Raw genomic sequence first — 25,029 nt, forward strand, 5'->3', positions numbered from 1 at the left:
TTTCCGTCCACATCTAGGGAGGTTAGCCACAGTGCCATGGGCTTTAAACTTCTTGATGACACTGCGCACGGAAGGCACAGGAACATTCAGGTCTTTGGAGATGGACTTGTAGCCTTGAGATTGCTCATGCTTCCTCACAATTTGGTTTCTCAAGTCCTCAGACAGTTCTTTGGTCTTCTTTCTTTTCTCCATGCTCAATGTGGTACACACAAGGACACAGGACAGAGGTTGAGTCAACTTTAATCCATGTTAACTGGCTGCAAGTGTGATTTAGTTATTGCCAAAACCTGTTAGGTGCCACAGGTAAGTTACAGGTGCTGTTAATTACACGAATTAGAGACGCATCACATGATTTTTCAAACAGTGCCAATACTTTTGTCCACCCCCTTTTTTAGGTTCGGTGTGGAATTATATCCAATTTGGCTTTAGGACAATTCTTTTTGTGTTTTTTAATTGAAGACAAATTAAATGAAGATAATAATACCAAAGAATTTGCGATTGCAATCATTTTCAGGAAGAAACTGAGTATTATCTGACAGAATTGCAGGGGTGCCAATACTTTTGGCCACCACTGTATGTAGTCTTGTAGAAATCCTGCAGAAAAAAGGATTTGAGGCTGTGGAGATTAACAAGCACCTTGTCCTACTGATGACAAGGTCGAAGGGGGAAGATCCGGCTGCAGCTACTTGGCATACCACCAGAGGCTAATCAGGCACTGCTTATTAACCACTTAGATGCTACAGTCCAGGTAGTAGTGACCCCAGCATCTAAACTGTTAGGGAAGAGAGTCAGATGGCTGTATAACTCGGGTGGGGAGCGCAACACAATGCTCGGGTGGGGAGCGCAACACAATGTTCGGGTGGGGAGCGCAACACAATGCTCGGGTGGGGAGCGCAACACAATGCTCGGGTGGGGAGCGCAACACAATGCTCGGGTGAGGAGCGCAACACAATGCTCGGGTGAGGAGCGCAACACAATGCTCGGGTGAGGAGCGCAACACAATGCTCGGGTGAGGAGCGCAACACAATGCTCGGGTGAGGAGCGCAACACAATGCTCGGGTGAGGAGCGCAACACAATGCTCGGGTGAGGAGCGCAACACAATGCTCGGGTGAGGAGCGCAACACAATGCTCGGGTGAGGAGCGCAACACAATGCTCGGGTGAGGAGCGCAACACAATGCTCGGACTCTCCGTCTGCTCTCCCAACCCAAGTGTGACAGCATGTATTTTTATGCAGTTGTCATGCTTGGGTCAAGAGAGCCGAGTGCCAGTCTGAGCATTGAGTTGCGATCCTTGTCCAAGTTATACGGCGGTCTGACTCTTCCCTTAGACCTCACATGTCAAACTCTGGCTTGAAGGGTGACTATATCTGGCCCGCAACACTGGCACTGCCCTCCATAATACTGTATGGAGGACTATATGCGGGGCCCATCATTCTGTATGGAGGACTATATGCGGGGCCCATCATTCTGCATGGAGGACTATATGCGGGGCCCATCATTCTGCATGGAGGACTATATGCGGGGCCCATCATTCTGCATGGAGGACTATATGCGGGGCCCATCATTCTGCATGGAGGACTATATGCGGGGCCCATCATTCTGCATGGAGGACTATATGCGGGGCCCATCATTCTGCATGGAGGACTATATGCGGGGCCCATCATTCTGCATGGAGGACTATATGCGGGGCCCATCATTCTGCATGGAGGACTATATGCGGGGCCCATCATTCTGCATGGAGGACTATATGCGGGGCCCATCATTCTGCATGGAGGACTATATGCGGGGCCCATCATTCTGCATGGAGGACTATATGCGGGGCCCATCATTCTGCATGGAGGACTATATGCGGGGCCCATCATTCTGCATGGAGGACTATATGCGGGGCCCATCATTCTGCATGGAGGACTATATGCGGGGCCCATCATTCTGCATGGAGGACTATATGCGGGGCCCATCATTCTGCATGGAGGACTATATGCGGGGCCCATCATTCTGCATGGAGGACTATATGCGGGGCCCATCATTCTGCATGGAGGACTATATGCGGGGCCCATCATTCTGCATGGAGGACTATATGCGGGGCCCATCATTCTGCATGGAGGACTATATGCGGGGCCCATCATTCTGCATGGAGGACTATATGCGGGGCCCATCATTCTGCATGGAGGACTATATGCGGGGCCCATCATTCTGCATGGAGGACTATATGCGGGGCCCATCATTCTGCATGGAGGACTATATGCGGGGCCCATCATTCTGTATGGAGGACTATATGCGGGGCCCATCATTCTGCATGGAGGACTATATGCGGGGCCCATCATTCTGTATGGAGGACTATATGCGGGGCCCATCATTCTGTATGGACGACTATATGTGGGGCCTATTATTCTGTATGGAGGACTATGTGGTGCCCATTGTACTGTATGGATGACAATGTGGGGTCCTTTATACTGTGTGGAGGGTTATTAATACTTATCAAGGTTGGCCCGCGAATTTGTCCAAGTTTTATATTTTGGCCCTCTCTGCATTTTAGTTTGACATCCCTGGCCTAGACAGACCGAGTCTTAAAAATTAGGAAATAAATAGTGATCAAAAAATGTTATATACCCCAAAACTGTACCAACTCAAAAAACAAGCTTTCACACAGCTCAGTTAACAGAAAAATTAAAAAACAGTTCTGACTCAAAATGTGAAGAAACAAAACTAAACTATTTACTTATTTTTTTTCTTATTGCACACAAACAATAAAACAAAAAATGGCTATAAATATGGTATTACCATGTTTTTAAAACTTATTCAGTGTATTACATGTACCTTAAACTTATGCCATTAAAGACTCAACTCATTTTGCAAAAAAAAACCCAATAAGTCTATGTTAATAAAAACAAAAGACAAAAAACTAAATTAAAAGTTAAGCGAGGGAAAAAAGAAAACAAAAACTTTATCTAAAGTGCAGGATAGGAATAATTTATGTCTAGTGTCTTAGTTCACACATTGTAAAGCAGTGTAGGGAAAGATCTGCACCAGTTTCGGAATTATGAACCAAGCATCAAACCACTGAAATGAAGTGAACTAAGAGTACTGTGGCTTTTTCCTAAGAAGGATAACGAGTTGCTTTGCAGAGGAGTCACGCTTACTCCTGGATCTGCTGCATTCCCAAGGGTTATGTTTATGCCAAGGTCATCAGCATTAGTTTAGGGACCTTTTAGTTAAAAGCCTAAGGACATCAATTGAAACAGCAGTGAAGTGACCCCTCTAGCACTTAGAAGGGATCCTGTATCACAAACCACCACAATGCACTTTCCTTACAAAGTATGTTGTAACTGGATGATGGCCTCCAAATATTTTTAATTACATCTTCAATCTTTAGGGGATCAGAATTCTTAGGTAATCATACACTGCTCAAAAAAATAAAGGGAACACTCAAATAACACATCCTAGATCTGAATGAATGAAATATTCTCATTGAATACTTTGTTCTGTACAAAGTTGAATGTGCTGACAACAAAATCACACAAAAATCATCAATGGAAATCAATTTATTAACCAATGGAGGCCTGGATTTGGAGTCACCTCCAAAACTAAAGTGGAAAAACACACTACAGGCTGATCCAACTTTGATGTAATATTCTAAAACAAGTCAAAATGAGGCTCAGTATTGTGTGTGGCCTCCACGTGCCTGCATGACCTCCCTACAACACCTGGGCATGCTCCTGATGAGGTTGCGGATGGTCTCCTGTGGGATCTCCTCCCAGACGTGGACTAAAGCATCCGCCAACTCCTGGACAGTCTGTGGTGCAACGTGACGTTGGTGGATGGAGCGAGACATGATGTCCCAGATGTGCTCAATGGGATTCAGGCCTGGGGAACAGGTGGGCCAGTCCATAGCTTCAATGCCTTCATCTTGCAGGAACTGCTGACACACTCCAGCCACATGAGGTCTGGCATTGTCCTGCATTAGGAGGAACCCAGGGCCAACCGCACCAGCATATGGTCTCACAAGGGATCTGAGGATCTCATCTCGGTACCTAATGGCAGTCAGGCTACCTCTGGCGAGCACATGGAGGGCTGTGCGGCCCTCCAAAGAAATGCCACCCCACACCATTACTAACCCACTGCCAAACCGGTCATGCTGAAGGATGTTGCAGGCAGCAGATCGCTCTCCACGGCGTCTCCAGACTCGGTCACGTCTGTTACATGTGCTCAGTGTGAACCTGCTTTCATCTGTGAAGAGCACAGGGTGCCAGTGGCGACTTTGCCAATCCTGGTATTCTGTGGCAAATGCCAAGCGTCCTGCACAGTGTTGGGCTGTGAGCCCAACCCCCATCTGTGGACGTTGGGCCCTCATACCACCCTCATGGAGTCAGTTTCTAACCGTTTGTGCAGACACATGCACATTTGTGGCCTGCTCGAAGTCATTTTGCAGGGCTCTGGCAGTGTTCCTCCTTGCACAAAGGCGGAGGTAGCGGTCCTGCTGCTGGGTTGTTGCCCTCCTACGGCCCCCTCCACGTCTCCTGGTGTACTGGCCTGTCTCCAGGTAGCGCCTCCAGTCTCTGGACACAATGCTGACAGACACAGCAAACCTTCTTGCCACAGCTCGCATTGATGTGCCATCCTGGATGAGCTGCACTACCTGAGCAACTTCTGTGGGTTGTAGCGTCCATCTCATGCTACCACGAGTGTGAAAGCACAACCAACATTCAAAAGTAACCAAAACATCAGCCAGAAAGCATTGGTACTGAGCTGTGGTCTGTGGTCCCCACCTGCAGAACCACTCCTTTATTGAGGGTGTCTTGATAATTGCCAATAATTTCCATTTATTGTCTATTCCATTTGCACAACAGCGTGTGAAATTGATTGTCAATCAGTGTTGCTTCCTAAGTGGACAGTTTGATTTCACAGAAGTTTAATTTACTTGGAGTTATATTCTGTTGTTTAAGTGTTCCCTTTATTTTTTTTGAGCAGTGTATATAGAGTGATGTTTATGGTGATTTTTCTATTAGTCTTACTTCTAATAAAATTGTCTTTTACAATGTTAGTAAAGCTTAGTATCCCTGGAACCGAAATTGGATTTTTATACTTGTAAATAATCATTTACATGAGTGTTAAAATGTACAGAATGAAAAGTACCTGTTGTAGAGTCAATTGCTAATATAAACCCAGATTTTCTTATAACCAGACAAGCAACGTCGTCCATGCCACCAAGATAATGGAGTCCACACTCCACTAACAGCACATCATCATCAGAAACCGGTCTGACCCATAGTGTACTTCCATTTGTACCAGACAGGGCAGATAAGAAGAAGCATGGTTGCTGAAAGCCTGCAAAAATAGTTATAAAAGAGTACTGTTTATACTGATGTATCACTTATCTGGTGCTGCTGGGGAAAGCTGGTGGTTGGTCCTTATTACTCTTACAGGAGAGGAAGAGAAGGAGGAAGAGAGGAGGGAGGGAGGGAGGAAGGAAGAGAGGAGGGAGGGAGGAAGGAAGAGAGGAGGGAGGGAGGAAGGAAGAGAGGAGGGAGGGAGGAAGGAAGAGAGGAGGGAGGGAGGAAGGAAGAGAGGAGGGAGGGAGGGAGGGAGGGAGGAAGGAAGAGAGGAGGGAGGGAGGGAGGAAGGAAGAGAGGAGGGAGGGAGGGAGGAAGGAAGAGAGGAGGGAGGGAGGGAGGAAGGAAGAGAGGAGGGAGGGAGGGAGGGAGGAAGAGAGGAGGGAGGGAGGGAGGGAGGAAGAGAGGAGGGAGGGAGGGAGGGAGGAAGGAAGAGAGGAGGGAGGGAGGGAGGAAGGAAGAGAGGAGGGAGGGAGGAAGGAAGAGAGGAGGGAGGGAGGGAGGGAGGAAGGAAGAGAGGAGGGAGGGAGGAAGGAAGAGAGGAGGGAGGAAGGAAGAGAGGAGGGAGGAAGGAAGAGAGGAGGGAGGGAGGGAGGAAGGAAGAGAGGAGGGAGGGAGGAAGGAAGAGAGGAGGGAGGGAGGAAGGAAGAGAGGAGGGAGGGAGGGAGGAAGGAAGAGAGGAGGGAGGGAGGGAGGAAGGAAGAGAGGAGGGAGGGAGGGAGGAAGGAAGAGAGGAGGGAGGGAGGGAGGGAGGAAGAGAGGAGGGAGGGAGGGAGGGAGGAAGAGAGGAGGGAGGGAGGGAGGGAGGAAGGAAGAGAGGAGGGAGGGAGGGAGGAAGGAAGAGAGGAGGGAGGGAGGAAGGAAGAGAGGAGGGAGGGAGGGAGGGAGGAAGGAAGAGAGGAGGGAGGGAGGGAGGAAGGAAGAGAGGAGGGAGGGAGGGAGGAAGGAAGAGAGGAGGGAGGGAGGAAGGAAGAGAGGAGGGAGGGAGGGAGGAAGGAAGAGAGGAGGGAGGGAGGAAGGAAGAGAGGAGGGAGGAAGGAAGAGAGGAGGGAGGAAGGAAGAGAGGAGGGAGGAAGGAAGAGAGGAGGGAGGGAGGGAGGAAGGAAGAGAGGAGGGAGGGAGGAAGGAAGAGAGGAGGGAGGGAGGAAGGAAGAGAGGAGGGAGGGAGGGAGGAAGGAAGAGAGGAGGGAGGAAGGAAGAGAGGAGGGAGGAAGGAAGAGAGGAGGGAGGAAGGAAGAGAGGAGGGAGGAAGGAAGAGAGGAGGGAGGGAGGGAGGAAGGAAGGAAGAGGAGGGAGGGAGGAAGAGAGGAGGGAGGGAGGGAGGAAGGAAGAGAGGAGGGAGGGAGGGAGGAAGGAAGAGAGGAGGGAGGGAGGGAGGAAGGAAGAGAGGAGGGAGGGAGGAAGGAAGAGAGGAGGGAGGGAGGGAGGAAGGAAGAGAGGAGGGAGAGAGGGAGGAAGGAAGAGAGGAGGGAGGAAGGAAGAGAGGAGGGAGGAAGGAAGAGAGGAGGGAGGGAGGGAGGAAGGAAGAGAGGAGGGAGGGAGGAAGAGAGGAGGGAGGGAGGGAGGAAGGAAGAGAGGAGGGAGGGAGGAAGAGAGGAGGGAGGGAGGGAGGAAGGAAGAGAGGAGGGAGGGAGGAAGAGAGGAGGGAGGGAGGAAGAGAGGAGGGAGGGAGGAAGAGAGGAGGGAGGGAGGAAGAGAGGAGGGAGGGAGGGAGGAAGAGAGGAGGGAGGGAGGAAGAGAGAGAGGAGGGAGGGAGGAAGAGAGAGAGGAGGGAGGGAGGGAGGGAGGAAGAGAGGAGGGAGGGAGGAAGAGAGGAGGGAGGGAGGAAGAGAGGAGGGAGGGAGGAAGAGAGGAGGGAGGGAGGAAGAGAGGAGGGAGGGAGGAAGAGAGGAGGGAGGGAGGGAGGAAGAGAGGAGGGAGGGAGGAAGAGAGGAGGGAGGGAGGAAGAGAGGAGGGAGGGAGGAAGAGAGGAGGGAGGGAGGAAGAGAGGAGGGAGGGAGGAAGAGAGGAGGGAGGGAGGAAGGAGCAAGGAGGGAGGAGGAAGAATGCGATACGAATAATTAGTGCTTAACTACGGTATTTCAGTACATACTAATACCCAGAAAGCTGCTAATCACCTAGTAGGACCACACACTGGACTCATTATTTTACTAAAATACAAGTTATACTGAATCTTTAGGCATAGCACAATACATTATTCTGTCCATCATATACTGCTGTATAACACACTGCCCTTAGATGGTACAACATTTCCACAATTCATGTAGCATTAATGGGTTATTCTCAACGTGATACATGGTTAAAATTGCAAAGTGCTTTTAAAAACAAACAACTTATTAAAAATTCTCTTGGTTCTTCAGAATGGAGGAATTTTTACATTTATAGCTTACTGCTCATTGTCTAGGTCTGGCCACCTCTGCAGTCTATTAGTGGTGGCTGGTCTGCTAAGCAAGAAGTGCAGAGCTTACAAACCCTCTCATAGTGTATGTACGTGCTCATAAGCTAGCCGAATCACTAGATGCAGTCAACTTCAGTTCCCCTGCACTCATCTGACGCTGGAAAGGCAAAGCTGTGTCTGCATGCAGCATCAGAGAGAGCACAATTTAGGCAAGTGGTTCAAACATGCCACTGGTCTGAACTGTCAATCAATCATGAGCGCACCGACCCCCAGCAAGTAGGAACATGAGAGGCAAAGTAGCGGTGTGCTCCCGGAGAGCAATGTTGGGAAAACCCCTTTGGGTATACCTGGGGGTAACAATAAACCACAAGTGAAAAGTAATGGAGTAAGGAGAGTTCAAGAAATGTTGCTCCAGCAACAAACAGAAGCATTCAATAAGTTTCTGTTCACACCACATCTGGTAAACTGTTAATCCAACTTTTGCCAAGAGTCTTGTTTAAAGTGGACACCAATGACTTATGTCGTGGTTCAATGGGATGTCATCAAGGCCTTCATTAGCAAGAGAAAAAAATAGCTTTACTCACCAACCACTGTCCAGCACTGCCTCTTCCCTGCTCTTTACATGGCTGCAGTAATGGCATCTCATCCATAGCAGGTGACTTCTGCAGCCAATCACTAGGGTCATGGCTCTCGAGCCATCTACCTTGGCATCACCGCAGAGCCCAGCAGTTACGCGGAGTGGTCAGGACGATACTGCTGCAGCTCTGTCTGCAAAGACAAGGTGAGACAGTGCTGGAGCAGAGGTCAGTGAGTAAAGCAAGTTTTGTTACTCTAGGTAAAAAAGAAAAAAAAAAGCTTTTTTTTGCACTGCATACCAGTTTTCTGTTCTCAATGGCCGTGATTAAAATTCTCTGATTTTATTTGGCTTTTTTTTTTTTTTTTTTTTTTATACAGAGTGCCATATCCTCTGCATACATAGACTTAGAAAATACCATGCTGAATATTTGCAGTCACACCTCAAAGGGCGGCACTTACTGCATTCAGTGTTATCAATGCTCCCCCTAGTGGCAGCGGCATATACAACAAAGCTGTTCTTTCAGGGCTTTGCTAGCCTCAGTTTCTGGTTACAGGATGTGGCTGCTATCTAGATGCTTCCTCCTCATTCTTCACAGGCTGCACTACTGAGGGGTAAGTATTCTCAAAATCAGCAGCTGTTCATCACAAGTAGGACATCTTACCTTCATCCACACAGGAGACATTTGACCTGCTTGCATTGTCGGTTTTAAAAATGAAAAGAACATCTTGCACTTTATCTTGGTTCACATCTTGAGTAGCCAAAAAAGGATAACCCACTGTTCCCCAAAGAAAAAAAAAGCCTATTACTCTATGATTATCAACACTCAGAACACATATTGGTGCATTATGTTAGTTTCAATGTTTGTAGAATAAAAAGAAGCAAAAGTAAATTTGTTTTTCGGGATTTTAAAAAGTAACTATAACAAAAAATTTCCAGAAATGTACATTGCCTACCTGTTTTGTACCCTGTTATTGGTCTTTTCAAGCTGAGTACACAGAGATGCCACTTTGTGTGGCCAAGTTAGCCAACTGCTGGCATATCACATTTATCAAAACAGTCACAAGCAGTAGGGAATATTGACTTAAAGATGTTGTCCACTACCTTTACATTGATGGCCTATACTTAGGATAGGTGATCAATGTCTGACCGGCCAGGGTCCGACACCCGGCACCCCTGCCAATCAACTGTTATTGGCGGCGGTCGGTCGAAAGTACTCCATTGCCGAGCTGCTCCATCTACTTGTAGTGGCCGGGGCTTGGTATCAATAGGAGGCGGATGTGTAGTACCCTGCGACATCCACTACAAGTAGACGGAGCAGCTCAGCAAGTGAGTACTTTTGACCGGCAGCCGACGTGGATAACAGCTGATCGGCAGGGGTGCCAGGTGTCCTATAGAGAGGAGATAGCTTGCTGATCGTGCAACTGCTAGGACCCCCAGTCATCCAAAAAAACAGAGCCTTGTCTCGAATGGTGAGATGCACATACCTTGCTTCCGCTACATTCATTGTCTATGGAACTGCCGGAGAAAGCCGAGTACAGAGCTTAGCTCTTTCTGGCAGTCCCACTGAGGCTGAGCATGTGCACCAGGGCCTCACTACTGAGCGTGTACATAAAGTGCAGCACAGATTCAGCTCAACTAAAAGCCAAGATCCTGAGATCAGGAACAGATCAGACATTTATAAGACATTTCATAACTTTCCCAAATTCTTATGAAAACATTTACAGCACATCCTGCATATTATACCGACTCCAACTCCACAGCGCTGATTGTGCACCCCCTCTTCAATAAAGCTTTACAGAGTCTTGTTCTGGGGATTGCTGGAGGTCTTAGTGGTCAGACCCCCAACGGTCAGCAAGTTTTCCTTCATCCTGTGGATAGGGGATAACGTGTGATTTTGGGTAAAGCCCTTTAATACAGGACAGGAATAGGTTCCATTCAAATCCTCAAAAAATGAAATTATGCTACAAAGAGTGTGGACCATGAAAACTCCATTGATTTTAATGTGTAATCCCAATGTATCCAGCAGTGGTGCTGCAGGGAATATAAGCCCTATCTGCTGGGATCACACACAGACTGTGCAGGATATCCTGTGCTCAGCTGGGAAACATTCTGGCAAGTTGCTAGCTCTTTACATTCCTCGACGATCATATTACATTTGGGGAACACATGAAACAGGTCATTTTTTTTAGAGTACAAATAATTCATGAAAAATTCTTCATATTAGCAAGCTTACCAGCCTTGTCATACTGTATGCTCCAAGTTCTCTGAGATATAGGTCTCACTGGACAAGGAATTATAAATGAAAAGGCAAACACTACAATAAGACAAAGGAACAATGCGCCAAAAAACAAGGCAGTGCGAATTTTTGACAAGCGCGAGAGCCCACTCTGCTTTTTAATGCACACATCCTTTTCTCCACTCGTGTCATTGTTCTCTATAGTCTTTCCTTCATTATTTTTTAAAGGATGGTCTTCTCCCTCTGCTTCCCTGTTGTCCATGGTAGAGGCAAACAACACAAATGCCTTCTGCAAAGGAAAAACAGAATATTATGAAATCTGGAGTACGCGTGGGATGGCTGCAGGGTCTCTGGGGCGCGTGGGACCTCTGCGGGGTCTCTGGGGCGGGCTGCATACTGATGCCTCTCATCTCCACTCCATTCTAGCCGTCTCCCCACTTCCCAATGAACAGGCTAGAGCGGAGTTGTTAGGAGGAGTCCTACCTCTGCAGTCAGTAATCAGTATCAGTCCATTTAGGGAAATCATGATTTTAATCAATTCTATCAGACATGAGGCATCCTTCTAAATAGTGAGCAATCTAGATTAGTGATCCCTCCTTCTCTATACTGACCAGTCCACATGACTGACTCCAGAGAGATGACTCCTTATAACTAGAGATGAGCGAACCCAAACTGTAAATTCGGGGTTCGTGGGGGCCGGTGCTGAACCCCGAACACGGACTTCTTCTGGAAATCCGTTTTAGGGTACGTGTCCACAATCAGGAAGAGCAGCGTTTTGGACGCAGCTCACCTGCGCTGTATAAAAAATGCTGCGTTCTACATTAGAAGCACAGTGGATGTATTTATAGAAATCCCAGGCCCACTGTGCTTCTATTTGATGCTGCGTAAAGCGGGTTTATGAGCGGCAGCATGTCAATTATCTATAGCGGAAACACTAGCGTAGTTTCACCCATAGCCACTCATTAGATGCAGTAAATCCGCATGGTTCACTGAACACATGCGGATTTAGGCTATGTTCACACACTGCGTATTTGCTGCTTTTTGTTACGCGCAGGTATTTTCCTGCAGTTTTTACCTGCGCTTCTTTTCGCAGGTAAAAAAAACACCTCTATTCACACACTGCGGTTTTTTTTACGCATGCATTTTTTTCTGCAGTGTACACTACAAAGACAGACAAAGTTTGTTGGAAAAAAAAAAAAAAAGAGAAAAAAAAGTGTCATTGATGTGATTTCCAGTCTTCTCTACTGAGAAGAGATTATACACTGGAGTATACAGCATGGCTAATCTGTTGAAGGTGTCCATGCCCGTCACACGTGAGCAGCGGCGGGGAACCAGGAACAAAGAATCCCAAAATAGTGGGATTTCCGGTTCCTGTTTTCCCTAGGGCTGCCCCCGTGTGACGTCACATCCTTCATTTCTCCTGCACTTCCGTAAAAAAGCGCTGGAATTACGCAGTGTGTGAACACCGCTGCGTAATTCCATCGCTTATAATGGGCACAATATGGAAGATAGCGCAGGCCGCGGTGCGTAAAGAATTGCATGTCAATTCTTTACGCAGCTGCGCTTTCGCGCTGCGTAAAATTACACAGTGTCTGAACGGCAAAGTGAATTTCCCATTCACTTTGCCGACAGACACAAGGCACATTGCGTATTTTGAAAAGGCGCGCGCAGAAAAGCGTGCAAAAACACGCATTGTGTGAACGTTTCCTTAACTGCGTGATTAGAACACGTTTTGAACACAGCAAAAATACACTGCTTCCAAACGCTGCTATTTCCTGATCATGTGCACATAGCCTGAGAGTTCGGGAGTCTGAGGAGAGGAGAGGGAGAGAGGTTTCCCAGCTCCAAAGTTTGGGTCCCCATAGATTTCAGTGAAGTTTTGGTTCAGGTTCAAGTTTGGGTACAGTTCTAGTACCTGAACTTCCACAGGTCCGCTCATCCCTACTTATAACAACTCCATTTTAGTCTGTTCAGTGCAGAGCCGGGAACAATGGAGTGGTTAAGGAACAGTTTACGCCGACTAGTTATATTTAATATACGGTATTCCTAATTAGGGAAAGTGTTATACATATATTTTCATAAACATTTTAATTTTTTTTTAACAAAATTATGTTATAAAATCTCAAATGTAACATGTCACCCACTTTTTGGGACAAGGGTATGTTGCAATGTTACGCACTGCATTTTTTGCTGTGATTTTCTAATATTTTTGCCATGGATTTTAAAAATTATGTGAAAATTGGTGTTTTTATAACAATTTCAGAAAACGGTCAAAAAGCTGCACAATCACAACTGTACATATACAGCAAATATTTGCATCGCGCCTTCACCGCTCATGTGCCTGAAGTCGGACACATTTAAAATAAATTTACAGAGGTTTATAAAATAAAGGTATCACAATGTCTCTAACTATAGCGTGGACAAAATAATAACCTGATATAGCTCCTCCTGACAACCCCATCCTAGAGGCCCGACCCCAGGAGCAGCTCCTCCTGACAACCCCATCCTAGAGGCCCGACCCCAGGAGCAGCTCCTCCTGACAACCCCATCCTAGAGGCCCGACCCCAGGAGCAGCTCCTCCTGACAACCCCATCCTACAGCCCCGACCCCAGGAGCAGCTCCTCCTGACAACCCCATCCTACAGCCCCGACCCCAGGAGCAGCTCCTCCTGACAACCCCATCCTACAGCCCCGACCCCAGGATCAGCTCCTCCTGACAACCCCATCCTACAGCCCCGACCCCAGGATCAGCTCCTCCTGACAACCCCATCCTACAGCCCCGACCCCAGGATCAGCTCCTCCTGACAACCCAACCTACAGCCCCGACCCCAGGATCAGCTCCTCCTGACAACCCCATCCTAGAGCCCCAACCCCAGGGGCAGCTCCTCCTGACAACCACATCCTACAGCCCCGACCCCAGGAGACCCTCCTCCTCCTCCTGACAACCCCATCCTAGAGCCTCGACCCCAGGAGCAGCTCCTCCTGACAACCCCATCCTAGAGCCCCGACCCCAGGGGCAGCTCCTCCTGACAACCCCATCCTAGAGCCCCGACCCCAGGGGCAGCTCCTCCTGACAACCCCATCCTAGAGCCCCGACCCCAGGGGCAGCTCCTCCTGACAACCCCATCCTAGAGCCCCGACCCCAGGAGACCCTCCTCCTGACAACCCCATCCTAGAGCCCCGAACCCAGGAGACCCTCCTCCTGACAGCCCCATCCTAGAGTTCTGACCCCAGGAGACCCTCCTCCTCCTGACAACCCCATCCTACAGCCCTGACCCCAGGAGACCCTCCTCCTCCTGACAGCCCTCACTGCGGGTCCCCGCACACTTCCTGCCTCAGTCTATCCGGCTGCGTCGCTTCCAGGCCTGCTCTGAACCACGATTTTATAAAAGTGTCGCTTTCAAGCTACTGTAAGACTACACCTCCCAGCATGCCCTGCCTGCCCGCGTCTCTAAGTGTCAGGGGTACCAGTTGTGAGACTCAGCCCCAGGTGCACTACACCTCCCAGCATGTCAGTGTGTATCTAGGAGCGGCAGCCCCACGTCTCGTCCCAGCCCGGGCTTCCCTCGGCGTCTGCCGTGCTCGCTTCTCGCTGCACTCACCCTCCTTGTAGAAACTTCATTAGCCTCCCTCACACGCACGGCAGCAGGGCGGAACTAAACTGCTGGCAATTTTTTGCAGCACGGAGCCAGAAGAGACTGGGATTCCTACTTCCGGTCTCTCCATTTTCCCACAATCCTCTGCTGAGGGTCGCCTGACTGGGTTGTAGGAGGATAGTCGTCAGCGGGAGGACCGAGAAGTGTGCCCGGGCAGGCAGACGCCGCTCTGAAGCAATCATGTCGGCTCAGGCCCAAATGAGAGCCCTGCTGGACCAGCTTATGGGCACGGCGCGGGATGGTGAGTGCGTCCGGGCGGCACAGGGGTGGGGGTGGGGATTTTGGGAGTCGTAGTGGTGAGGCCTACACACGGCCCTCGGCTCTGCGGGCGGACTGGCGGGATAATAGTCACACAAGAAGCCTGTGTCCGGGGGATGGAGGCTCGTACGGTGCGCGCTGGATTGTACTGCGCCACCTGGCGGCCTGTGATTTACCACACGTGGAGCTGCCAGCTGTTCCATTGTATTTGGATTGTGCACGCAGCACTACCTGTTCTTTTAAGGGATCTTCCATTTTCTCTATTATAGAAGTCGTTCGAGGCAATGATAGTATTATTAGTCATTATTGTTTACTGTTCCTGTGGTCTCCTGTCCTCCTTATTATACAGTATGGTGTGTCCGTGGTTATGTCCAGAGCTTGTGCTGGATGCTGGAATGGACGACACGCCGTAACTTACCCTACCGTCTGTTTTATTCCTTACACAAAGGCTTACTGGGCATATGCCAGGCTGTATCCTGGTGACTTGGCGGGATATTATTGGATTGTATTTCTGAAAGTAACCCTGTTACCAGTACTTCATGGCCCTGTCCTTGCTTGGACGCTGCTGATGTTGGGGGTTGTAGTCTGTCCAATGAGGCGATAACATACAGAAGGACCTCTGGGCATCATTATATTGCCAGGACATCTCAGCCTGCCAATCTGCCAGGAGGTTTGCATCTGACGTCTCCCCTTTGAGGGTGTGCTCTTCCATATGGAAGTTCTTATCCTCCTGTACTTGAGACTAGAGCCTGGTACTACATACAGGACAGGCGCCAACACTGATGTCTGTAGGTGCGGGGTACAATCCAGCTGCACTAACCAGCATAAATAATCCGCACATTCCTATGTGCACTGCTCCAGTCCTCCACTGACCGCTCTATTCTGATCACATTACCACATAGGTCAAACCTTAAGTTTTGAATAGTGGGAAAACTATCATAAAGAATTGAAGCTGGCTATAACTCTAAAGCCCAGCCTGCTTTTCACACAGGTAATAATAATAATGTTTATTTCTGTAGCGCCAACATATTCCGCAGCACTTTAGATTTTAGAGGGGACTTGTACAGACAATAAAGACATTACAGAATAACACATAACTCAGATACCGAGAGGAGTGAAGGCCCTGCTCACAAGCTTACAGTCTATGATATGGTATTGAGCTGGGCTTCGTAAATACTGTATACAGCTTTAACATCATGTATTTCAATATATTTTTGCCAGACAGCCTGTGTGTATAGATTGATAGATCTGCCCATTGTCTGACTATGTAAGCACCTGTTTGAGACGTGACATCGGGGTCACATACCTCTTCCCACTGTTATAAATGGGAATTCTGCATTGCTATTCATGTGGCTGTGGATTTTTTATCCTCATTTTTACAAGTAATTTATTGGGTTTTGCCACAGTCACACCTTTTTACTTGTACACAATTTAAGTGGTAAGTTGTTGATCATTGGGACCTTAATCTTCCCTTCTCCATAAAAGGTACAGGTGAAGACATTTGCTTAAATTTGTCTTGCAGGTGATGAGACCCGGCAGCGAGTAAAGTTTACAGATGATCGAGTCTGCAAAAGTCATCTCCTGGATTGCTGTCCTCATGATATTCTTGCTGGAACGGTGATTATCGACCTTTGCTTTTAGTATTGATAGAATCCATTACTGTTCTGTGTGTCCTCCACATTCTCATCAGGTTGTCCCGGTATTAAAAATTAATTGCTCTGTTAGATCAGGCGAAGCAGAAGCATCTTTTAGTTTTAATCATTTGATAAACTGCTGGTGTCTAGATCGTGGAGTAAGGCTATGTGCCCACGATGCAGAAATGCTCCAGATTTTTTCCTGAGCATTTCTGCATCTCCCTGGCAGAAAAACGCATGCGGATTGTACATGCGGATTGTACATGCGTTTTTCCTGCCAGGGACAAGCGGATGTGAAGCGTTCTTCACATGTATTTCCACATGCGGGTTGACAAGCTCTTTCCAAGCGATTTTAGCATCACTTGGGAAGTGCTTGACAACTTGGTAACACTATGTAAATCCATGGAAACGGCAAGGATTTTTATAGTGTGACCGAAAGAATGGTAAAAAATAAAAAACAAATATCATACTTACCTTCTGATGGCCCCTGGAGTCTTTATTTGATGTGTCTCGGCTTGCCGGCAGCTCGCGGTACATTGAAGGACCTGCCGTCACATGACTAAATGACGTCAGCGCAGGTCCTTGAGTCCATCACGATCTGCCAGCAAGCCAAGACAAGCACACCGGGGGCCATCAGAAGGTAAATATAATATTTATTTTTTATTTTATTCTTTTTTTTACAGGTTCTATGGTACCCGGGTACCATCTGCACATTGAAACACATGGATTCCGCATGTACAGATGCAGTGATGTGTAATCCATGAGTTCCAATGCAAGTCAATGGTGGCAAAAGCGCAGCTCTTCCGCAAAATAATTGGTAGTGTTGCATTTTTTTTTTCCGCAATGATAACCCACAGCGGAAATTTCCGCAGCATGTGCCAGCACATGTGGATTATCATTGGGGAACATGGCAGGCCTTCTACCAAGCGTTTTTTAAGCGTTTCTGCAGCGGAATTGCCGCTGCGGAAACGCTTAAGAAACGCATCGTGGGCACACAGCCTAATAGTATTGTTATGGCGCCTCCTAAGGGTCTGATTTCTTCTCATAACACTTGTCCATTGTATTCAGCATCGGTGAGCAGCAGCCGTTTCTAGTGCCCCGATTCCTAGGACTTGTTCACATATCATGTTACTGTATCAGCAAAATAAATGAGATTTCTAAAATCTCATTCACACTACTTTTTTTTTTTTTCCCTATTGCTTATTTCTTTTTTAAGCCGCAGCATGTAATTTCAGTGTTTTTGCTTTTCTTTATCCATTTAATTAAATGTATAAAAACACATGTAATGTATGGAGCATTTTGCACAGGTTTTGCCTTAATGCCCATGTGCAGGAGGATTTGGACAGTATGAGTGACCACCAGCACTGAAGCATTTTTTTAAAATTATTCTAAAGTTACATTTTACCTAATGTAGCAGTAATTAGTACGGTCAGTTAATATACAATCATGGAACAAGTGTTTTTAGTTTAAGTTTTGTGAATCGATTCACTGCCACGTCATTCACTGAGAACCGCCTCTTGCCTAACGACACCTGCAACTCTTCTTTTGATTAGCCGTTCTGGCATGATGTCACGCTTCAACGATGATGTTGCACCAGGCCGGCTAATCAAGAGCAGATAAGGATGCCGTTGGGTCCTCAGGGCTTCCGTACAGCGTTACTGACAAGGTTGATGAACCAGATCCATAGCATAAATAAAAACATTCATATTCTGTGAGCCTGGCAGAACCATTATGTCACACTGTATTTATAGACTGTCCCCCCTGTGATGCTTGAAGAGAAGAACATAGTCTTCTACAAGCACATATCCTCCAATGCCCCCTCATATATCAGGACCACACCTTTTTGATAAAGTTGTTTTAATGGTCTGGTGAGGCTGCATTCTCATATAGCGTCTGCTCCGCGGGTGACCCAGTGCCGCTGCAGTCTCCCAATCCTATCACTGTATTTTGCAGGGAAAAGGTCGCAGCCGCACAGCGCTACTGGGGTTTCTGGCCACACCATGGTTGCTGTGTGTAAACACAGCCTTATACTATAGTAGTAATTTAAAGTAATGAATGGCTGGAAAAGTTCAGTGTGGCTGCTTATGTCCAATTTTCATACAATAATCATGCAAAATGGTTAAATCGGCTATTTCTGCTGAACTTTATCTTTTGTGTATATGGCCAGCTCTGGCCTTGTCAGTGCTGAGAACTTTAAATGGAATCTGTCAGCAGATATTTGCTATGCTATCTGAGAACAGCTTTACGTAGGGGCAGAGACATTGATTCCAGTGATGTGTCACTTACTGGGATGTGTTATATTATTTTTAATAAAATCACAGTTTTCTCTGCTGCAGAGCTACCAGTTCTCTGAATGTTGAGCTCTGTGTAGCCCCGCCCACACCACTGACTGACAGCTTTCTGCCTATGCACAGTGTTTCTACACGGTTTACACAGAAAATTTTACCCTTAAAAATTCATTCTTTATTCATTTAATTAAAATTCACCAAAAAACTACACACTTGAAGTATACAAATATATAGAATCACAAGTATCCAGAATTTTCCCATGTGGGACACTCCCTATAATAAGCTCTAAAGATCCTTCCCTACCTTGCTACCCATCCTATGGGATACAAAATGGCGCCCCCACTCCTCAGTGATTCTCCCTCACTATCCCTGGTTCACCCTTCAATGTGCAGGGATAGTGTAGATATCAATTACAAGATTTTTAGAAATGAATCAAATGCACCATATGCACAGATATTATATATATGTATGTACGTACGTACACACATACGCAAGCGGAAGGATCAGGCTTAAGAGAGCAACAAAGATTTTTAGTCCCAAGTGAAGTTATTCACTCCAATGATAAGTCATGCGAAAGCTGAACTAATTGCATATTGTGCATAGAAAGCGGAGTCCAAATTATAGTCAAAACTACAGCAAGCAACCTAGTAAGTGACACCGCTGGAATCAGGGTCTCTGCACATACATCATGCTGCTCTCAAATTGCATAGCAAAAACCCTGTGACAGATTCCTTTTAAGAAGCACATAAATCTTCCTGCCCAATGGGAGTGGTAGTGTACATGTGTGACCACCATTCTTCTATAGGACTGATGCAGGTGGCAGTTCTATCAGGCCCGCAGAAGTTCATATGATTGGTGGGGGTCCTTCTAGGTGGGGGCATTCTAGTGGTCAGACATCACCTATCATACCGATGGGTGATAAAGGAGAAATGCATTTAAGTATAATGTCAGAGAAATCTCAATGCTTTTTCGTTGCTCAGCTTTTCTATCATTAACCCAAAGCCTGAAACCTTTGTTCCCATTGTTTTCTTCCTTTCTCTTCACCAGCGGATGGATTTGGGTGAGTGCACCAAGATTCATGACTTGGCACTGAGGGCCGATTATGAAATTGCAAGTAAAGAAAAAGATCTGTTCTTTGAGCTTGATGTAAGTTGTTTTTGTTTCTTTCTATGTGTTATACTGAACTGTGTGGATGCCTGTAAAATCACTGATATAAAGAAGTGACTAAATGCCTGTCTTCATGTTGATTTCATTTTCACGTAAGTTTCTCTGGGTGAACGGGGGGTTGTAAACTGGAAGGAGACTTGTACATAACTGCAGAAATTCTACCGTTGCTTGTTTATTCATGTGTGTGACTTAGTGAATATTATGGTACTGCTTATTATTTTGGTACCAGCTATGTAGCCTTCACAAAACTAGGTAAAAGATATCCACTTCAGGACATGTAATCCTCCTCTGGGGGGATGTCGAGAGCAGAAAATAAACAGTCTGAGTTATTAAAGGGCATATGTCAGCAGTTTTTTGCTATGTAATCTGATAGCAGCATTACATAGGGGCAGAGACCCTGATTCCAGGGATGTCACTGGCTGATTGGTGTAGTTCTCATAGAATACCTGTTTTGTCTGATGTAGCAGAGTTAAGCGTTCTGCTCTGTGTATAACCTCACTGACACCTGACTGGCAGCTTCCTGTGTACACTGTGCATTGTGAGCAAGCTGCCAGTCAGTGGTGGGTGCGGGGTTACTGATTAGCTGGACTGCTCTGCACATGAGATGTAGTCCTGGCAGTGTTAATCACCTGTTGATTAAACACTTTTTGTATTGAATGTAAACTAGAACACACACCGCCTATTAAGTGACACATCCCTGGAATCAAGGTCTTGTGCCCGATGTTTTGCTACTCTCAGATTAATGGTAGTTTCCCTTTAAGATCACTGCTACACTTTCAATTCAGTTCTGTATTATGATTGGATTCATGGCTTCCAGTCCTTATCTGACTAAGGTCGCTCTCTCCCATCATTTACAGCTATCAAGCAGGTTAGCCCAGATTTTTATTGCTCGGATTATGATAAACTTTAATTTTCCCATTCCAGCAAATAAATACAGGGATCATATGTTTTCAAACTTGGACTCACTGAGGACATCGCCAATATTATGTTTTGGAGACTATTCCATACATCTGAATAGTGGTTGTGAAAATACATGACTTTGCTGCAGAAAAAAATATTCACATATAAGCCCAGTAAAGAAAGGTTAGAAAAGTGTAGATAAAAATAAGCTTCATTTTCCAGATCAGGTTTTTAAAATAACCTGACATTTTTGCAATTATCACACTGGCCACTAATATTAGGCTGATGCTTTCTGTGCTGTGCAGATTAGTATTCATCGGTCATCTCATAATCAACGCATTCAGAAATACATTTAACGATATCGCCTGTATACCAGAGAATTAGACGATTCACAATAAGTGATGGTCACAGCTCACCTCCTCCCCCTCCCATCACAAAACCACTGAAAAAAGCCCCATAGAAGTCAATGAACATCTGCAGACTATTGCAGTGTTATGGTCCATAAGCTGCTGTAAAGCCCATCTCTGAATGCTGCCATCAGCGGCTCAGGCAAGATGGCTGTTCCTATAATACAAATCTAATATAAATAGTGAAAACTCAGCTGTCCTGTCATAAAGATGAGCAAAAATAATCTAGGCGATACATTCCCTTAAGATACATAGTTTTACTACAATTAATAGAGTTGATGTAAATGCTCATATGTTGACCCTGTTATGAACTGATGGTCAGCAGGTATTTGTCCCTATAAAGGTAGTGCATGGAAAACTGCTGTCAATCTTATTTATTTTTTGTTGCAAATTAATTTTATCCTGCTAGTAATAGATTTCCTGTTAGCTTTTTTTTTTGGTGTTGTGTTCATTTTACCATGACTAGTAGGGCTGGTCAGGCAGGTTCTTTCCTGTTGTGCCATGCTTGTGAAAATGTATATTCATGTTATTGTTATAACCCCTTTTTGTATCATTTTGTACAGTGCTGCAGAAGATGTAATCTGAGCGGTGTGCAGTGTATCCAGCAGCAGGCTGGTTAAGTGTATTTGTCGGGGGATAAAGTGTTGGGGCGGCTTAGATGATAGGAAGATAGGCTGTATAGTTTTCTACATACCTCTTATATAATGCAGTTATTTTTTTTACGCTACTATACTTTATGTCCTGAGTTCTAGTTCTGTGCACCTTATATATTTCTGTTGATTGCATGGAGTTTTCCTATGACGCTGCATATAAGCAGTGGTACTCCTCTTAGCCCACTATGTGGAGTACATGTAGAAAGATGATAGACCATACAAACAGGATGTCGGTAATGTGAATACTTCGCAGTCACAGTTCTGCTGTTTGTCTTTTAGCTCGCTTGTTAAACACACATTTATTTGTTAACTTACTGATGTACAATTTGCTATTTTAGGCTATGGATCATTTGGAGACCTTCATTGCAGAATGTGATAGAAGAACTGAGCTTGCAAAGAAACGTCTCGCTGAAACTCAGGAGGAGATTAGCGCTGAAGTTGCCGTTAAGGTATTTCCATCTAAATTATTGAAGATTAATTATGTACAGTGGGGAAAATAAGTATTTGATACGTTGCCGATTTTGCAAGTTTTCCCACCTACAAAGAATGGAGAAGTCTGTAATTTTTATTGTAGGTACACTTCACCTGTGAGAGACAGAATCTAAAAATCAAACCCAGAAAATCACATTGTATGATTTTTACATAATTAATTTTGCATTTTATTGCATGAAATAAATATTTGATACAATAGAAAAACAGAACTTAATATTTGGTACAGAAACCTTTGTTTGCAATTACAGAGGTCAGACATTTCCTGTAGTTCTTGACCAAGTTTGCACACACTGCAGCAGGGATTTTGGCCCACTCCTCCATACAGATCTACAGATCTTTCAGGTTTCAGGGCTGTCGCTGGGCATCGTTGAGTTTCAGCTCCCTCCAAAGATTTTCTATTGGGTTCAGGACTGGAGACTGGCTAGGCCACTCCAGGACTTTGAAATGCTTCTTATGGAGCCACTCCTTAGTTGCCCTGGCTCTGTGTTTCGGGTCATTGTCATGCTGGAAGAGCCAGCCATGACCCATCTTCAATGCTCTTTCTGAGGGAAAGGAGGTTGTTGGCCAAAACCTTGTGATACATGACCCCATCCATCCTTCCTTCAATACAGTGCAGTCATCCTATCTCCTTTTCAGAAAAGCACCCCGAAATTATGATGGTTCCACCACCATGCTTCACGGTTGGGACGGTGTTCTTGGGGTTGTACTCATCCTTCAACTTCCACCAAACACGGCGAGTGGAGTTGATACCAAAAAGTTCTATTTTAGTCTCATCTGACCACATGACCTTCTCTCAAGCCTCTTCTGGATCATCCAGATGGTCTTTGGTGAAGTTCAAACGAGCCTGGACATGTGCTGGCGTGAACAGGGGGGCTTTGCTTGCCCTGCAGGATTTTAATCCATAACGGCATAGTGTGTTACTAAGGGTAATGTTTGAGACTGTGGTCCCAGCTCTCTTCAGGTCATTGACAGGTATTCCCATATAGTTCTGGACTGATTCCTGACCTTTCTCAGAATCATCCTTACCCAACGAGGTGATATCTTGCATGGAGCCCCAGACCGAGGAAGATTGACAGTCATCTTGTGTTTCTTCCATTTTCTATTAATTGCACCAACAGCTATTGCCTTCTCACCAAGCTGCTTGCCTATTGTCCTGTAGCCCATCCGAGCCTTGTACAGGTCTAAAATTTTGTCTCTGGTGTCCTTAGACAGCTCTTGGTCTTGGCCATGGTGGAGGGGTTGGACTGTGATTTGAGTGTGTGGACAGGTGTCTTTTATACAGGTAACGAGTTCAAACAGGTGCACTTAATACAGGTAATGAGTGCAGAGTAGGAGGGCTTCTTAAAGAAAGACTAACAGGTCTGTGAGAGCCAGAATTCTTGCTGGTTGGTAGGTGATCAAATACTTATTTCATGCATTAAAATGCAATTTAATTATTTAAAAATCATACAATATGATTTTCTGGTTTTTATCTTTTGATTTTTGTCTCTCACGGTTGAAGTGTACCTACAATAAAAATTACAGACCTCTTCATTCTTTGTAGGTGGGAAAACTTGCAAAATCGGCCGTGTAGCAAATACTTATTATCCCCACTATATACTTAGAGTGCAAACTTTACTGGCTGTGACTGTATGGTGAAGTTCATCAGTTTTATTTACAGCACTTTTCTTGCATAAAAACACATTATGGCACTTATGGGAAAGCCCTCCAACACACATCGCATACAAATGTGTCTTCCAAGTCTTAATATGTCCTAAACATACAAATCCTACACAATAGAGTGATGCACTGGCTAAGAATTAAAGCCCATTGTCTAAGATTTTATGAGTTCGCGGAGAGCCTGAGGATCTTTAGCAATAAGTGTTTTATCATACAGACACATTGTCTTTGTGGAAAATATTGCAGAATGCATCATCAGACTCGCTTTCCCGGTCCAACATTTAATTACTTGAATTCTGCTGAATTACACCTGCAAACAGTGTTTCTGAGGTATATACCGTATTTTTCAGACTATAAGACGCACTTTTTTCCTCCAAAATTTTGGAGGAAAGTGGGGGTGCGTCTTATAGTCCGAATACTATCTCTCTGTATATACTGTGGCTCTGCTTGGTAGGAGGTCTGGGGGAGCAGCAGCGGGGCAGAGGAGGCAGCAGCCGACTGCTGCAGCCTGCGCTGTGCCCTCTACTAAAGAAAATGAATATTCCCTGCTCCCCACACGCCCATGGGCGCGAGGAGCAGGGAATATTCATTTTCCTTAATAGCCGGCACACTGTACCGCAGCACGGCTCCTGCTGCGCTCTGCGGTCTGTGTGCCTGCTATTAAAGCTCATGAATATTCCCTAAAACCCACTCCCATGGGTTGTAGTGAATATCCATGGTCTTTAACCCCTTAAGCCCCGGAGCATTTTTCGTTTTTGCATTTTCGTTTTTGCTCCCCTTGTTCCCAGAGCCATAGCGTTTTTATTTTTTGGTCAATATGGCCATGTGAGAGCTTATTTTTTGCGGGACGAGTTGTACTTTTCAACGCCATTACTAGTTTTATCATATCCTGTACGGGAAAACAGGAAAAAAATTCCAAGTGCGGTAAAATTGCAAAAAAAGTGCAATACCCCAGTTGTTTTTTATTTATTTTTTTTACCATGTTCACTGAATGCTAAATCTGACCTGCCCTTCTTATTCTACAGGTCATTACGAGTTCATAGACACCAAACATGTATAGGTTCTTTTATATTTAAGTGGTGAAAAAAAATTCCAAAATTTGGTAAAAAAAAAAATAAAAAAAAATAGCGCCATTTTCTAAGACCCGTAGCGTCTCCATTTTTCGTGATCTGGGGCTGGTTGATGGCTTATTTTTTGCGTGCCAGGCTGACGTTTATATTGATAACATTTGGGGTAGATCCGATGTTTTGATCGCCCGTTATTGCATTTTATTGCAATTTTGCGGCGACCAAAAAACGTAATTCTGGCGTTTAGAATTTTTTTCTCGCTACGCCGTTTACCGATCGGAATAATTCTTTCTTTATTTTGATAGAT

The 25,029-nt window shown here is 45.8% G+C and overlaps 2 protein-coding genes across 4 annotated transcripts in view; one reads left to right on the forward strand and one right to left on the reverse strand.

Moving 5' to 3' along the window:
* The window catches only part of FAM234A (family with sequence similarity 234 member A), a 71,579-nt gene extending 57,278 nt beyond the window's left edge, over positions 1 to 14,301 (reverse strand). The window contains exons 1-4 of one of the 3 annotated variants that reach the window (XM_073647916.1): positions 14,010 to 14,148; positions 10,540 to 10,831; positions 8,968 to 9,081; positions 5,135 to 5,326 (exon numbers count right to left, since the gene is read on the reverse strand). In XM_073647916.1, the coding sequence (XP_073504017.1) occupies positions 5,135 to 5,326; positions 8,968 to 9,081; positions 10,540 to 10,804 (571 nt within the window). In that variant the 5' untranslated portion in view covers positions 10,805 to 10,831; positions 14,010 to 14,148. Of the gene's footprint in view, positions 1 to 5,134; positions 5,327 to 8,967; positions 9,082 to 10,539; positions 10,832 to 14,009 lie in introns of all 3 variants that reach the window. The other 2 variants (XM_073647915.1, XM_073647914.1) reach the window with 2 other exon arrangements.
* The window catches only part of LUC7L (LUC7 like), a 33,803-nt gene continuing 23,004 nt past the window's right edge, over positions 14,231 to 25,029 (forward strand). The window contains exons 1-4 of the mRNA XM_073647917.1: positions 14,231 to 14,438; positions 15,978 to 16,072; positions 19,425 to 19,523; positions 21,843 to 21,953. Coding sequence (XP_073504018.1) covers positions 14,378 to 14,438; positions 15,978 to 16,072; positions 19,425 to 19,523; positions 21,843 to 21,953 — 366 coding nt within the window. The 5' untranslated portion in view covers positions 14,231 to 14,377. The remainder of the gene's footprint in view (positions 14,439 to 15,977; positions 16,073 to 19,424; positions 19,524 to 21,842; positions 21,954 to 25,029) is intronic.

Source organism: Phyllobates terribilis, unplaced genomic scaffold (assembly GCF_046119375.1).
Source record: "Phyllobates terribilis strain yellow unplaced genomic scaffold, ASM4611937v1 Scaffold_9__5_contigs__length_417890890, whole genome shotgun sequence".
NCBI classification, from domain to species: domain Eukaryota; kingdom Metazoa; phylum Chordata; class Amphibia; order Anura; family Dendrobatidae; genus Phyllobates; species Phyllobates terribilis.